The 16,245-nt window shown below is 33.4% G+C and overlaps 1 protein-coding gene across 2 annotated transcripts in view; it reads left to right on the top strand.

Moving 5' to 3' along the window:
* Positions 1-460: 460 nt before the first annotated feature.
* Positions 461-16,245, top strand: part of LOC114291622 (protein NLP6) — a 121,447-nt gene continuing 105,662 nt past the window's right edge. Inside the window, exons 1-5 of one of the 2 annotated variants that reach the window (XM_028235476.2) lie at positions 461-757; positions 946-1,463; positions 1,865-1,918; positions 2,038-2,908; positions 3,059-3,631. In XM_028235476.2, the coding sequence (XP_028091277.2) occupies positions 478-757; positions 946-1,463; positions 1,865-1,918; positions 2,038-2,908; positions 3,059-3,531 (2,196 nt within the window). In that variant the 5' untranslated portion in view covers positions 461-477 and the 3' untranslated portion in view covers positions 3,532-3,631. Of the gene's footprint in view, positions 758-945; positions 1,464-1,864; positions 1,919-2,037; positions 2,909-3,058; positions 3,632-16,245 lie in introns of those variants that run through there. The other variant, XM_082902663.1, reaches the window with a different exon arrangement.

The raw sequence follows: 16,245 nt of genomic DNA, 5'->3' as shown, positions 1-16,245 counted from the left end.
AAAGAAAAAAGAAAGGGACTGTCCAGTTGACAGGAATAAAATTTTTTTTATAAAATTATAAAAAAGAAGAGTGTTTTAATTATTAAAATGTATAAGTTCTTTCATTGATTCGTAAATTATTGTTATTATTTTTTTTTTTGGCACTGGACAGTTATTTTCTAAAAAAAAAAATTGTATTCGAGCCATGTTTCAAGACTAGCCTTTTTCATTTTTTCTCATTAAATTAGCTAATAGAAATAATAATAAAAAAAAGTTGAAATAGGTAACAAGATAAAATGACATTCAACACATCAATTAATTATTTGTTTCTCTCATAAGCATCTATTCAACTATTCAAAAAAATTTATAAATCATCTTAAACATAATTTTTTTTTATCTCATAAAATAATCAAAAAAAAAAAAAAAAAAACACAACTAAAATAATAAGTCCCAAACAGGCCCTTAGTGGTCCCCTTGGTTTATTTATAAATACAGCTAATGAACCCGGTGGGTCGAGGTCCCCTGATAAGTTATTCTCAGAAAATGGCCGAATCTGATGGATATAATAGCCCTTTTGATTCCAGTAGCGATGAAGAAGGAAGACGAGCAGCAATTAGCGATAAAGAAAGAACCGTAGCAGCAAATTTCCCTGACGATTTCAAGCAATTTGTGGACACTCAACTCAACCGCTGTCCAGTGGTGGATGATGATTGTTACGATAAATTCTGTGGATGGGTTTTCTGGAGCCGAGAAGACGACCAATCCGAACATCCTCCGAGTGAGTGGGACTTTTATTATGTCTCTTCTCTTTCTCTCTTCTTCTTCCTCCTCCTTTGAATATGGCTTTTATTTATTTAATTTGTAATAATGGAGTTTAATTTATAAGTCAATTTTAAATCAACATAGTTACTACTACCTGCTTTTCAGATCTCACTTCTCTCCTCCAATTTTGTTATTATTAATCAGATATTTCGGATTTAAAAAAGAAGATCAAAGATGTCCTTCGAAAGTGTTTACTCGAATGGTTTCAAAATCCAACACTAATTCAATTTTGGGCACCCACGAGGACAATGGATGGCCGGCCTTATCTTACAACTCAAAACCAACCTTTCGCTCTTTGTACATTACCTAGAAGAATTGATGATGATGTTAAAGAACCTGTTAAAGGGCTTTGTGGGTATAGGATGATCTCTATGGACTATAAAGTTTACATGGATAGAGAGAGTTCTGATGAACAACTTGGGGTTCCTGGCCGTGTGTTCAACCATGGATTTCCCGAATTCACTCCCAATGTAGAATATTACTCTATCAAAGAGTATCCATTGCGCGACCAAGCTTTACGTTGCCAACTTAAACTATCTTGGGTTATCCCACTGTTTGATCCTTCTACCCACTTCTGTGTTGGTGTACTTGATATAGTTTCAACATGGCCCTCAATTGGATTTCTATTGTACAACAACTCTGATTGCCTGCGTATGCTTAAGGTTAGTCCCCCAACTCACAAATTGGCATTTTTTTTTTATGTCTTTCTAATAAAAAAAGAAATAGACGAGAAGTGTGTTTTTAATAGGGTAAATTACAAAAAATATAGTTTGTTTAAAATACATATTGTCCCTGTGATTTTAGAAAGTACATTACTTCTCTTCAAGTTTCTAATTGTAAGATTGTTGTTTATCTTATCAGCCTGAGCTTCTATGGTAGAAAGAAAGAAAGCAAAGCAAAACGTCAAGTTGTATTTTTTTATTGCATTCTGTGCTCATTTAGCTGTGACTGAATTGTTTTTCCATTATAGAGTTTCTTATATGCTTCCTTTTCTTGGCAAACAAATATTCTACATTTCAAAGTGTACAAGATTCCTTAGTCGCATCTTTCCATTCCCCTGCAGGAGGAGGTAGGTCTGGAATTTTCAAAATCACATGCAGACCATGTCAAGAAAAGAGTAAGTGGTACACTGTAATGTAATGTCAAATTTGGTATTTTATTTTATTTTTTAAATTAATATGATGAGGAATATCTTCAGACAATACTTGGACGTGACAATACTTTTCAACCATGCAGAATGTGAGACAAAGTGAAGCCTTAGATGAAATCAGTAAGGTGTTGAAAGTTGTGTGTAAAGTTCATGGTTTAGATTTTGCTCAAGCATGGGCCCCGTGCAGAGTAGACTGGGCATGCAGGGCTCTGGTTAAGGGTGACATTTTCCATGTGATTGCCAATTCCAAAGCATTGGAGTACTGGGACTTTGAACCCCCCAACAGTGTATCTCACTTAAGAAAGGGGCAAGGAGTTGTTGGGAGAGCATTCTCGTCCCCTAATGTATTATTTTGCAAGGATGTAACCCAACTTAGCATAATTGACTACCCATTGGCACACTATGCACGATATCATAAATTAGGTTGTTGTTTCGCAATATGCTTGCAAAGTAGTTGCACCGGAAATGACATTTACGTGTTAGAGTGCTTTATGCCGTCAAGCAACAAGGACTACTATGGTAATCAACAGACTGCATTGAGGAAAATATTGGAAACAATGAAGAAAAATTTCCGAACTTTTAAGCTTGCTTCTGGAGAAGAACTTGGGGGACATTTATATATTGAAGAAATTCCTTTGCAGAATGGTGAGAAACTTGATTCTGTTCAAATGTCCCAGACTAGCAAATCTTTGCCTAGGCCGGAGCCCTTACAAAGTGGAGGAGAGATGACACAACTGGATTTATCGAATCAACAACCAATGGATGCATTAAACAATGAAAGCAATGTTGTAAGTGCGGAAAGAAGCAACATTGATGTTACTTGTTCACAGGAAAAAGGCAAAACAAAGAGACCAAAAAGAGTGTACAATAGAACTGGAGTTAAAATTGAAATTCCTTTAGATGATATCCTACAAAATTCAAAAAAGAGCATCAAGGTTGCTGCCGATAACCTCCGAGGTATCTGCACTCTTAACAAATTAAAATAGAATATTGCTTGTGATTTTACTTAATATTTTCAACTCGACATTCTTTTTGTAAAGAAATATTTGACATTTTGCACTAACAAACATAAAGTTGTGTCTCTTAGCTAGATTCTTCCTTTTGCAGTTAGTCCATCTACACTAAAGCGTATTTGTAGGCGTTATGGTGTCACAAGTTGGCCACCACACAATAAGAATATGGTTGGTTCCTCTCAACCTAGTGAATCTTCCCCGGGTGTTGATCATCAACAAATGCCACAATTAAGTTCTGATCAGCCTTCTAGTCAAGCCTTGGCTGCTGTTGTTCACGCAAACCCACGTAGTACAGTGATCCGAGATGCAAATATTGTGACTGTGAAGGCAAAATATATCGATGATGTTATAATAAAGTTTTCGCTGTCTTTGTCATTGGGACTAGTTGAGTTGCAGCAACAAATCGCCAATAGACTGCACTTAGAGGATGGAACTTATTATGTCAAGTATAAAGATGAGGATGACGACTTAATTGCAATAGTTTGTGATCAGGACTTGCAAGATTATATAAGCAGTTCTAAATCGCTGGGCAGCACTACCATCATGGTATTCATTGTTCCAAAGTAGTCAATTATTAGTGACCAACTTGAATTATCTCAGTTTTTTTGTTGCTGCTATATTTTCTTTTGTTCTAATCTTTTGATTCTAGAGATGGTTGTTGCTATCATGCCTTGTTTTCTCTGTTTCAGCAAGGTTGGGAGTGTTTTGGGTTTTTTGGGTTTCCTCTTGGCAATTGGATTCTGGCCAACTTTTTCATTCTCCCCTTTTGTAATGTTGTATTAGCATTAATAAAATGTTACTTTCTTTGCTGATCCAAAAAAAAAAAAAAAAAAATCCTTCACTTCATCAGAATGAACCTCAAATGATGCAGTTATTTCCTGTTTATATGGAAAATACACAATAGCAGTAGTGTTCATTGAGTTGGCATGTCAAGCAATTGACTCCATCATCAACATTTTCACCTTTTATAGCTAGGACAGAAATGAAAGGCAGGATACAAAAGCCCCATAAAAATTCAAACTCAATTAAATGCAAAGGCAAAACATACCGTGAAGCACAAAAACAATTTAAATCAATTATGGTTGATACCAAAGCTTGTAAAAAAATTTAGGGTAAATTATGTTGGGTATGCAGACAACCTTCAATAGAAAGCCCAAGCTTGGGGGTGGGTCCCTGCAACAGAATTTTTTCCAAGCCTGTTTGGCTATTTTCGGCCCATAGACTTTTACATTATATAATGTAACAGTGTTTATATATTTTGTGGTTAGTAAGAAAAGAGATATTGCTGCCGTTTTGTAGTGTGAGGGAGGAGAAGAATGTTTGTAATTCTATGCTCAATATAGTGAACTCGTGTGGCTCTTAAAAACATAGGCATGTTGGCGAATTTTGTATATCTGTATGTTCTGTCTATTTATTTTTTTTTGTGATTCATAGGGTTTAGGAATTGAACACGCAGTTTAAATCCTAACAAATTACACTAATCTCTCCTAAGTTTTGGAGAAAATATAGTAAATCCTACAAGTTTGGTATAATTATATTGGACTCCTTTATGGTTTTATTTCATATCACTCTTACCTCTTTTTTCATAAGAAATTCACTAGTCATATAAATGAAAAATATTGTTTTCATCTCTCTTACATTAAAATATATATTTCACCTTGTATATCTTTTTGTCTTTATACCATCTGCATTAATTTTGGTCTCTTTAATTTTACTAAAAAGGAGGTCAGTGTAATTATTTAAAAAAACCTCTATCCAAAAATTAAATTAGAGTTAGAGCTTGTAAAAACATCTTTTCAATTAAAAAAAAAAAACATAATTCAAATTAAAAATAACATTTAATATTACAAACTATTAATAAAAAAATCCAACGCCTCTTACTCAAAAATAAATGTTCAGAACTTGAATAGAATACCACTGTTAACAAAAAAAAATATGTTATGCATTATGAAAATATAATCTAATTAATGGAATAATTAATGGAATATAGATCACACTCACAATAAATGTAATCTATTGATTTAGTGTTTTATGTAATTTTTTTATGAGTTTATAGTATTGTTGTATATTAATTATAGGATCTTGTATTACAATATATATATATATATATATATGTGTGGGAAATTTTATGATACACACCCCTCCAAGGTTGGGTAACATAATTTTATCACAAATTAACATAATTTTATCACAAAATTTTGTAACATCAACCACAAAATGTGTAATTTAGTCACAAATTGACGAAACATGAATCACAAACTTTTGTCACATGAATCACTAAATTTTAAACATTTTGTTACGTTAATTTATGACGAGAGATACTTTATAATTGATATTATGAATTTTTGTGATAATATTATGCAAATTTATAATAGGGTACATATGGTTGCAATTTCCCTATATGCTGAATGATTTTACATGGCCCTGTGGATGTCACTGGAAGTATTATTATCTTTGTCATTGTACTTATTTTTTTCTCAATAGATGAGAATCATAAAATGAACCATAAAGCAAACCCTAAATTTGGTTTAAATGTGAAATGTCACTATGTTAGATTATCTTCAATAACATTAGGTATTTTATCTATCTAAAAGTTATTATAATGTATATACTTTTTTTTTACCTATCTACCTTTTTTATGTTTGCATTGTAACCGTGTTTTTTATTTTAATTATTCATCAAAATATTACTCACTTTAAGGAATGTCACATCAGTAACAAAGATAGAGGGAAAAAAAAATAAAAATCACAAGGGTCAAAAATATTTTGCTTAGCCTTTGAAGGTTAGTTTCATTTAGCTAATGAAAAAGGTCTAATTATAGACCTAATGCATTGGAGTTTAAACAAATAAATTGTACTATGCATTTTAAATAACAGATATTGTGCATTTCAACTCTTAAGAGCAACTCCAAGATTGTTATACAAAATGCCTTGTAAAATACCCAAAAAAAGTACTCCTTTTATTGAGTTGATCATCAACAAATATCACAATTAAGCTGTGATTTGCCTTTCAATCAAGCCTCAGCTACTGTTGATCACGCAAACCCAAATAATACAGCAATCAAAGATGCAAATATTGTGACCATGAGGGCAAAATATATTAATGATATTACAATAAGTTTCAGCTGTACATCAGGACTGGTTGAGTTGCAACAACAAATAGCTAAGAGGCTGAACGTAGAAACTGGAAGTTATTATGTCAAGTATAAAGATGAGGAAGATCACATGATTTTAATAGCTTGCGATGACGACTTGCAGGATTGCATTAGCACTTACAGATTGCTGGGAACTTCCATCGTGGTATTGCTTGAACCAAAGCCAATTACCATTGACCAGCTTGAATCATACTAAAATCTGCTTGTGTTTATGCATTTTTCATTTTTATTTTATTTTTTCCAGATAACACTTTTTATTTTTATTTGTTTAGATGTCAACTCTTTCACTTTATCATAATGAACCCCAAATGATGCAGTTATTTCATGGAAAATGCACAATAGCAGCTGTGTTCATTGAGTTGGCATGTCAAGCAACTAACTTCCCTCAGCTGCACTTTCACTTTCTTACCCATGCAATCCCCACCTTTTATAACTAGAACTGAAACAAAGGCTAGATAGGAATGCCCATGCATAAATTCAAACTCCATTCAATGCGAAGGCAAAACATACCCTGAAGCAGAAAAGCAACACAAATCAATAATGGTTAGCTCAAAGCTTGAAGAAAAAAAAAATTTAATTTGAGTTAAAGCTTGTCAACTATAGTGTCAAGCATGGTTCTAAACCGAGGTATCGGGTAACGTAACAGTATCAATTGCGGAGTACCGATATTAGTAGTATCGGTAGGTACGTATCGTGGGAATCGATTGTTGCGGACGTGAAATTTTGAAAGGCAAATGCTATGTCTAGCATAACTCATTTTAAAATCGTTTTATAGGTTTTTTAGCACTTTCTTTCCCGTACTGCTATTCTAGTGAGTATCCAAAACAGAGGCTTGATTTTCCGTTACGTAACGGCTATTTTTTATTGGGAGAGCGTTCTACTCCCCTAATGTATTATTGTGCAAGGATGTAACCCAACTTAGCATAATTGACTACCCATTGGCACACTATGCCCGAGATGTTAAATTAGATGGTTGTTTTGCAATATGCTTGCGAAGTAGTTGCACCGGAAATGACATTTACGTGTTAGAGTGCTTTATGCCGCCAAGCAACAAAGACTACTATGGTAATCAACATGCTGCATTGAGGAAAATATTGGAAACATTGAAGAAAATTTTTTGTACTTTTAAGCTTTCTTTTGGAGAAGAACTTGGGGTACATTTATATATTGAAGAAATTCCTTTTCAGAATGGTGAGAAACTTGATTCTATTCAAATGTCCCAAACTACTAAATCTTTGCCTAGGCTGGAGCCCTTACAAAGTGGAGGAGAAAGTAACCTCAAAGGTATCTGCACTCTTAACAAATTAAAATAAAATATTGCTTGTGATTTTACTTATTATTTTCAACTCAACACTCTTCTCGTAAAGAAATATTTGACATTTTGCACTAACAAACATAAAGTTGTGTCTCTTAGTTAGATTCTTCCTTTTGCAGTTAGCCGATCTACACTAAAGTGTGTTTTTAGGGGTTATGGTTTCCCGAGGTGGCCACCACGCAAGAAGAATATGGTTGGTTCCTCTCAACCTAGTGAATCTTCTGTTGGAATGGTTATAAAATTCTGGATAAAACCAGAATTTTTTCCTAAGTTCGGTCTATTTTTAGGTGGGCCCCGAGTGTCGATTTACTCGGGTCAAAGTGGTAACGCGTTCTATGCCGCGTTGTGATTCACGTGGTATATTTGGTTGCTCAAAACCATTACCGAGTGAATGGGAAATTGAAGCCAAAGTGTGCTCCATGGAAATGGAGTTTTGGTGGAAATTCCTTAAGGTTGTAAATTGGCTTGTCCCACATTGATTTGGTGGGAGGTTTTGAAAGGGTTTATAAAGCTTAGGGTGAGATACTTGGGGTGTGCCCCAAGGGGTACCCAAGTGTTTTAGAGGGAGAGGTTATGGGCAAAATGGGCTAGTGCCGCCGTCCGTCCGGTCGGTCGGGCTGGGCTTGGGCTTGGGCTTGGGCGCGGGTGTGTGGTTGGGTTGGGCTTCTAATCTTTTTGGGCCAAAAACATTTGAATTAAATTTTATTTATGATACCTGTTCAATTCAAAACCAAGAGCTACATACCTGTATAGGACCACCCTCATTTGATGTTTGCATTCAGAAATTTCGTATTTCACTTCTGTTTTCTATTCTTCATCTTGCTGCATTTTATTTCCGAAAGAAAGAGTGTAAACACTTAGTGTGTTCGTAAGGCGTCCGAATTCTGAAAGCACCGTGGAGAGGACGAATCTGTCTTAAGGAGACAGTGTTAAACACTGGACTTGATCAGAAAAATAATTCGAAGAAATTAAATCAAGTAAGTTATTTAATTACTATCAGTGTTGTTTTTATTTATTTATTCAGATTTTAATTTTGTTTTTGTAACAAAATAAAATCTGTTTTTTTTTATTTATTTATTTTTATTTCGAGTTTGATTTTTGTAATCAAATATATTCTCTCCTTTTCTTTATTTCTTTATATTCTGGTTGTTGTTTTGTACACAACAGAATTAAATCTTTTTAAATACAGTGAAGATTGTCCTACATCTTCCCCGGGTGTTGATCATCAACAAATACCACAATTAAGTTTTGATCTGACTTTCAATCAAGCCTCAGCTACTGTTGTTCATGCAAACCCACATAATATAGCAATCGAAGATGCAAATAGTGTGACCATGAGGGCAAAATATATAAATGATATTACAATAAAGTTTCGGCTGCCTTTGTCATCGGGACTGGTTGAGTTGCAACAACAAATAGCTAAGAGGCTGCACTTAGAAGCTGGAAGTTATTATGTCAAGTATAAAGATGAGGAAGAACACGTGATTTTAATAGCATGCGATGACAACTTGCAGGATTGTATTAGCACTTACAGATTGTTGGGAACTTCCATTGTGGTATTGATCGATCCAAAGTAGTCAATTACCACTGACCAACTTGAATCATCTCAGTTTTTTTTGTTGCTGCTATATTTTCTTTTGTTCTATCTTTTGATTCTAGAGATAGTTGTTGGACTATCATGCCTTGTTTCCTCTGTTTCAGGAAGGTTGGGAGTGTTTTGGGTTTTTTTGGTTTCCTCTTGGCAGTTGGATTCTGGCCAGATGTTTCATTCTCCCCTTTTGTAATGTTGTAAGGCTAAGTTTGACATCTTCAAAAAAAATTAAAAAGTCAAAAAGTCACTATTCTATTTAAGTCACATCATCCACATCACTTCAAATTCAATCCATATTTTATAAAAAGTCAAAAAGCACACTTATTTAGAATATCCCAAACAACCCCTAAATCCTAACAAAATACACTAACCTCTCCTAAGTTTTAAAGAAAATATAGTAAGTCCTAAAAGTTTGGTATAATTATACTGGACTCCTTTATGATTTTAATTCATCACTTACCTCTTTTTTCATAAGAAATTCATTAGTCGTATAAATGAAAAGGAGAGGGGGTCAAACTATTAAGAAAAAAAAAACTATATTGTTTTCATTAGTCGTATAAGAAAAAAAGAAAAGAAAAACTGGCCAATCAGAAAGAGAGGGGGTCAAAAGGGGTGAGGGGAAAGGGGGTCCGGATCATTTTATTGTTTTCATCTCTCTTACATTAAAATCTATATTTCACATTGTATATCTTTTTGCCTTTATACCATTTGCATTAATTTTAGTCTCTTTAATTTTACTAAAAAGGCGGTCAGTGTAATTATTTTAAGAAACCTCTATCCAAAAATTAAATTAGAGTTAGAGCTTGTAAAAACATTTTTTCAATTAAAAAAATCATTCAAATTAAAAATAATATTTAATATTACAAACTATTAATAAATCCAACTCCTCTCACTCAAAAAAAAAAAAAAAAAAAAAGAGTACCACAGTTAACCAAAAAAAATGTTATGCATTATGAGAATATAATCTAAATTTTATTTTGAAAAGTGAGTGGACGGAGTAAATTTAAAATTAGTGGGATATAGATCACACTCAGAATAAATGTAATCTATTGATTCAGTTTTTTAGGTAATTATTTTATGAGTTTATAGTATTATTGTATATTAATTCTAGGATCTTGTATTACAATATATATATATATATGTATATATATGTGGGAAATTTTGTGATACACACCCCTCCAAGGGTGTGTACCATATGCACCCTATCACAAATTAGCATAATTTTATCACAAAATTTCGTAACATCAATTACAAATGTATAACATCCTCACAAATTGGCGTAACAAAAAATATTGCAACCAAATCACAAACTTTTGTTACATAAACCACTAAATTTTGAACATTTTATTACGTTAATTTATGACAAGATTACATATTTTACAACTAGTGTATGCCTATACCTAAAGGCTTGACGTAAATAATTTTGGAATTAAAATGCAATTGTAATAAAGGCACAGCCTTTTTTTGATAAAGATACTAAAAAAATATAAATAAATATTATTCTTTTTAAAAACTTGTAACAATTTTACTTGTACCACATGCTGTACAGAACTCAAATAAAATAACAACTCTCCCTGACCTTAATGCAAATTAAAAAACAAACATATAAGTTTTATAGCGTTCAAAAAAACATAAATTTTATAAAGTTTACTAATATTGCAAATCAAAATATAATAGCAAGTAAAAAAAAAATATATATATATATATATATAAACACTAAACAAAATACAAAAATCAAAACTATTGTATACTCGTTAACATTCTATAATAAAAAGAAAAAAATTATTAAACACCACATAAAACACACAAGCAAATGCTTTGTAAGCTCAACAAATTAAATTGAAAATTAAATATGAAACAATACATACCAACCTGTACTCTGCAATTCCAAACAAATCAAATATAAAAAAAATTAAAAAATTAAATACCAAACAATGCACACCAACCAGTGCTCTGCAATAAAAAAAATTAAAATTAAAATGCACACCAGCTAGTATTACTGTTGTCCATCAAATTATAACAATATAAGCAAAACAAACATTATAACCAGCTATTATTACTGTTGCCAATCAAATTATAACCATATAAGCAAAACAAACATTATATTGCCATACACCTAAGCCGATAATATATGTATCCTTTACAAAAGAGTGGGAAATTTTTTTACAAAAGATGTGTTTGCTTTATAAAAAGTGGGTGTATACTTTACAAAAGATGTGTCAATAACATGTCTTCAAACATATGTTTACCTAAACTTCCTCCTCATTACTTTTCAAAAAGTCTTTGTATCAACTTGTATGTATCCCCAATGAGGAATATGCATAACAATCTAGTAATTTGTAGAAGCAAAAAAATATAGATTAATACATTTATTGAAAAAATATATATCAAAATACTTTTGAGATTGAAATTACTTTATTATATTAATTGGGTTCACCAGTACCTATATAATTTTATCTGTATAATTGGTGCATAATTTCAACAATATTTTCACCCGAGTCTAAAGGCACTCTCTTTCTTGCCACTCATACAGTTTGTGAAACTCTAAACCTGAAAGGCATATATAGTATACATCCAAACCTAAGTCGAGTAAATCCATTCTTTGATCCAACTTACCCAAATAAGTTGTCAACAAAAATCATCGCATTCATATAATGGTTGAATGTGGCTAAACCAAAGAGTTATTGCAAAGATGATTAATGTAAAAAGTCATCAATTACGTTAACTAAAACAACTTTAAAAATGAAATTGTTGGCCTAAAAATTGGCCAAAGATAAAAGGATTTGAAAGTCATTCAATAGCCATTCTAGTATTGATACCTGAAATTAAAAAAAAAAAAATGAAAAATAATAATAAAGCTAGATTAGATGAATTAAACCAAAAAATCTAATTAAGAGAAAAAATGTCTAATGTTCAGTATTTTCAAATCAACGTCACATGGTATGTAATAAACTTTCTTACTGCTCAAAAGCATCAATCATTTATCAGACACCATTTGCCATCACACACAGTCCAACTCACTTTCTTCAAATGTTTCCTTGTCTAGTTTTGCTACCTTTACTATGTACTTGACAAAAAATGAAAACACATGTTTTCCTTTACTAACTAAACTAGGCAAGAAAAACAATGGGAAAGCAAAAGCAATACACCACAATTTTGTTGTCCTCATATTCCAAGGAAGAGGTTAAAAAAGAGAAGACAGAAATAGAGAGGAAAAAAGAACCTGCAGCTTTAGTTTTCTCTTAAATAAAATGCAAATTTATAAATCTAATTTAAGAGACAATTAGACATCAATTTTTATTTTGACAATAGGGGATTCCAAAACTTAATACAAAGTTATTTCCAGAGTAACTCAAAATTTACCAACGTATATTGTTTTAAGAAAGGCATTTATTTTGTTACTAAGATTAGTCTGTGTGTACACCAAAAACAAAAAGAGATTTATCTATGTTCATCTTCCCTTTTTATTTTATTTTTTTCAATCTTTTCAATCCTCATTATGCATATTTTCTTTTTGGATTAAATCTTCAACACATACTCCCAACAATCACCAAAATATGTAATAGCCAAGCCAACACTTTCTTATGGGTAGAAAAGAAATCTAGTTTATAGTGCATGAGTCATTCAAATAACCCATTCTATTAGGTTTCTCATAGGTTATACCAATCCATTCTATTTCATTCCACTACTTTAACATTCACCAAAACCACTCACAAAAAAGCTACAAAGACTACTACAACACCCTTTACTAAGCTCCATAAGAAAGAAAGAAAGAAAGATTAAGAAAAATAATCTAGTGGAAAAAGCAAATGAAAGCAAAAAGTTTAAGCAATACTATTTTTTTTTATCATGGTTTATTGCTCATTAGTCCCATTTTGCTAATATCTTTTACGCAAATGGAAAGGAAGCTTTGTTTAAAACATAACTACAAAAATAACAAACCAAAAAATTTAACTTTTATCAAAATTGTATGTGTAACGACCCTGATCCATGATTAACGTTAATTCATGCTTAATTATGCCTAATAAATAATTGAAGTGAAAGTTGCATTATATGTTGCCTTATGTGTATATAATACTCTCGAAGCATCGATACGTAAAAAACATTATGCATATGCTCCATGACCAGAGGCAAGGCTATTCGGTATGTTACTAAATTGATCTTTTCAAGAATTTCATATGGTTCGATGTACCTCGGTGCCAACTTGCCTTTCACGCCAAACCGTGTTTGGCTTTTCATTGGAGTCACTTTGATGAACATATGATCCCCGACTTTGTATTCTCTAACTCGCCTTCGAACATCTGCATAGCTCTTTTGGCGGCTTTGTGCAGTTTTCAACCTTTGTCGAATCAATTTCACACTTTCAGTTGTTTCTTGCACAAGTTTTGGTCTCAACAATGGTCTGTCACCTACTTCAGCCCAACAGATAGAAGATCGGCATTTCCTTTCATTCAAAGCCTTATAAGGAGCCATCCCAATACTTGAATGATAGCTGTTGTTATAAACAAATTCGGCCAATGGTAAATAGGTCTCCCAGTTTCCTTGGAAGTCTAAGACACACATCCTTAACATGTCTTCCAAAGTTTGATTTGTTCGTTCAGTTTGGCCATTTGTCTGTGGGTGATAGGCATTACTTGATCGTAATTCAGTCCCCAAAACTTGTTGTGAACTCTGCCAGAATCTTGATGTAAACTTAGAATCTCTGTTAGACGTTATAGATACCGGTACACCACGTGATCTCACAATTTCATTTATATATACATTAGCTAACTTGTTTGCATTATAAATAGATTTGACAGGTAGAAAATGAGCAGACTTAGTTAAACGGTCAACAATGATCTAGATAGAATCCATACCTCGGGAGGAGTGAGGCAATCCCAGAATGAAATCCATGGTAATGTGCTCCCATTTCCATTTTGGTATTGGAAGTGGTTGTAGCAAACCAGCGGGTCGTTGATGTTCAACTTTAACTTGTTGGCAGTGTAAACATCTAGCCACAAAATCTGCAATACCCTTTTTCATTCCCGGCCACCAAAAATTCTGCTTCAAATCATGATATATTTTTGTATTTCCTGGATACATAGCAAATTTGGAATTGTGGGTCTCAGTCAGAATGCGTTTCCTCAAATCATCATAGTTCGGCACACAAAGGCGACCCTGAAATTTTAACACGTTGTTCTCAAGTACAAACCCGAGCCTTGGTTTTGAGTCAATTTCACCCATGATCTTTTTCAGAAATTCATCTTGTGGTTGTTTCTCCTTAATTTCTTCAATGATTGCAAGTTGAGCGGAAATAGCAGCTAAGATTCCATCATGTTCACGCATCACAATCTCAATTTCATTCTTTTCCAGGTTACATAGCAATTCCTTCTGGCTAGTGAGCAAACACGGCAAATTCCTAATGGATTTGCCCTCCCTGGATGATACAAAATTTGATGGTCATAATCTTTAATCAATTCTAGCCACCTTGTTTGTCTCATGTTCAGTTCCTTTTGGGTAAAGAAGTATTTTAAGCTTTTATAATCTGTGGATACTTCACAAGTTACTCCATACAAATAATGGCGCCAAATTTTTAAAGCAAAAACTACGGCGGCTAATTCAAGGTCATGGGTTGGATAGTTCTTTTCATTAGGGCGAAGTTGCCGAGAAGGGTAAGCAATCACTTTCCCATTTTGCATTAACACACCCCAAACCTTTGTAGGAAACATCACTGTAAATTTGAAACCCATCAGTACCATTAGGCAGAGTCAAAATTGGTGCAGTTACTAACCTAGTTTTCAACTCTTGGAAGGCAGACTCTCTTTGATCATTCCAATCAAATGAGACATTTTTCTGAGTTAACTGGGTCAATGGCATAGCAAGTTTCGAAAAGTCTTTCACAAATCTTCTGTAATAACCAGCAAGTCCCAAAAAACTTCTAACTTCTGTCACGTTGGTTGGTCTTGGCCAGTCGACAATAGCTTCAATTTTCTATAGGTCTACTGATACACCATTCTTATTAATCACATGTCCCAGAAATGCTACACTGTCGAGTCAAAATTCACATTTGGACAATTTTGCATATAGCTTCTTTTCTCGCAGAGTCTGTAACACGGTTCTCAAGTGATTCTTATGGTCTTCCCTGCCTTTGGAGTAAATCAATATATCATCAATAATACAATAACAAATTCATCCATTTATAATTTAAACACCCTGTTCATAAGGTCCATGAAGGCAGCAGGTGCATTAGTCACCTCAAATGGCATTACCAAAAATTCATAGTGACAGTATCTAGTTCAGAATGCAGTTTTCTCTACATCTTCTGCCTTAACCTTTAATTGGTGATACCCAGATCTAAGATCAATTTTAGAAAACAATTGGGCTCCCTGAAGTTGATCAAACAGGTCATCTATTCCGGGTAGTGGGTACTTGCTTTTGACAGTTACTTTGTTCAACTCACGGTAATCAATACACAGCCTCAAAGACCCGTCTTTCTTTTTGACAAATAACACTGGAGCACCCCATGGTGAAGTGCTTGGGCGAATAAACTTCTTGTCTAACAGTTCTTGAAGTTGGACTTTTAACTCTTTTAGTTCAGATGTTGACATTCTATATAGGGTTTTAGAAATAGGTTGTGTTCCAAGTACTATGTCCATTGTAAACTCAATTTCTCTGTCAATTAAATCCCCAGACCGGTCATTAGGAAACACATCAGGAAAGTCACAAACTACCAGAATAGTTTCCACACTGGTACTATCCGAAGACACAGTCAACACACTACACAAATAGCCTCGACACCCTTTTCTCAACAACGTCTTGGCTTTCATAAATGAAATCAAGTATGGCGGAGGAACTACCTCATTTCCAATAAAAGTAAAGTCAGGTATACCAGGCAGTCTAAACACAACGGATTTACTTGCACAGTCAATGGTGGGACAATATTTAGTTAACCAATCCATACCCAGAATACAATCAAAATGATCAATGCTTAAGAGCAACAAGTCAATATACAATGTCATATCACCAATCACAATATCACATGCCGGATAAACATAAGCACATATCATAGAATCCCCAGACGGTGTAGATACAGATAACACATATGGTATAGGTTCTAATGGTCTAGTTAATTTTTGAGAGAAAGCATACGATACAAAAGAGTACGCAGAACCAGAATCTATCAGTGCACATGCATTTTGAGAACATATAGGGAGTATACTTGACACCACAACTTTGGTGTTC

The sequence above is a fragment of the Camellia sinensis genome, chromosome 13 (assembly GCF_055761805.1).
Source record: "Camellia sinensis isolate YWXY chromosome 13, ASM5576180v1, whole genome shotgun sequence".
NCBI classification, from domain to species: Eukaryota; Viridiplantae; Streptophyta; class Magnoliopsida; order Ericales; family Theaceae; genus Camellia; species Camellia sinensis.
This window is presented reverse-complemented; position numbering and strand designations above follow the sequence as displayed.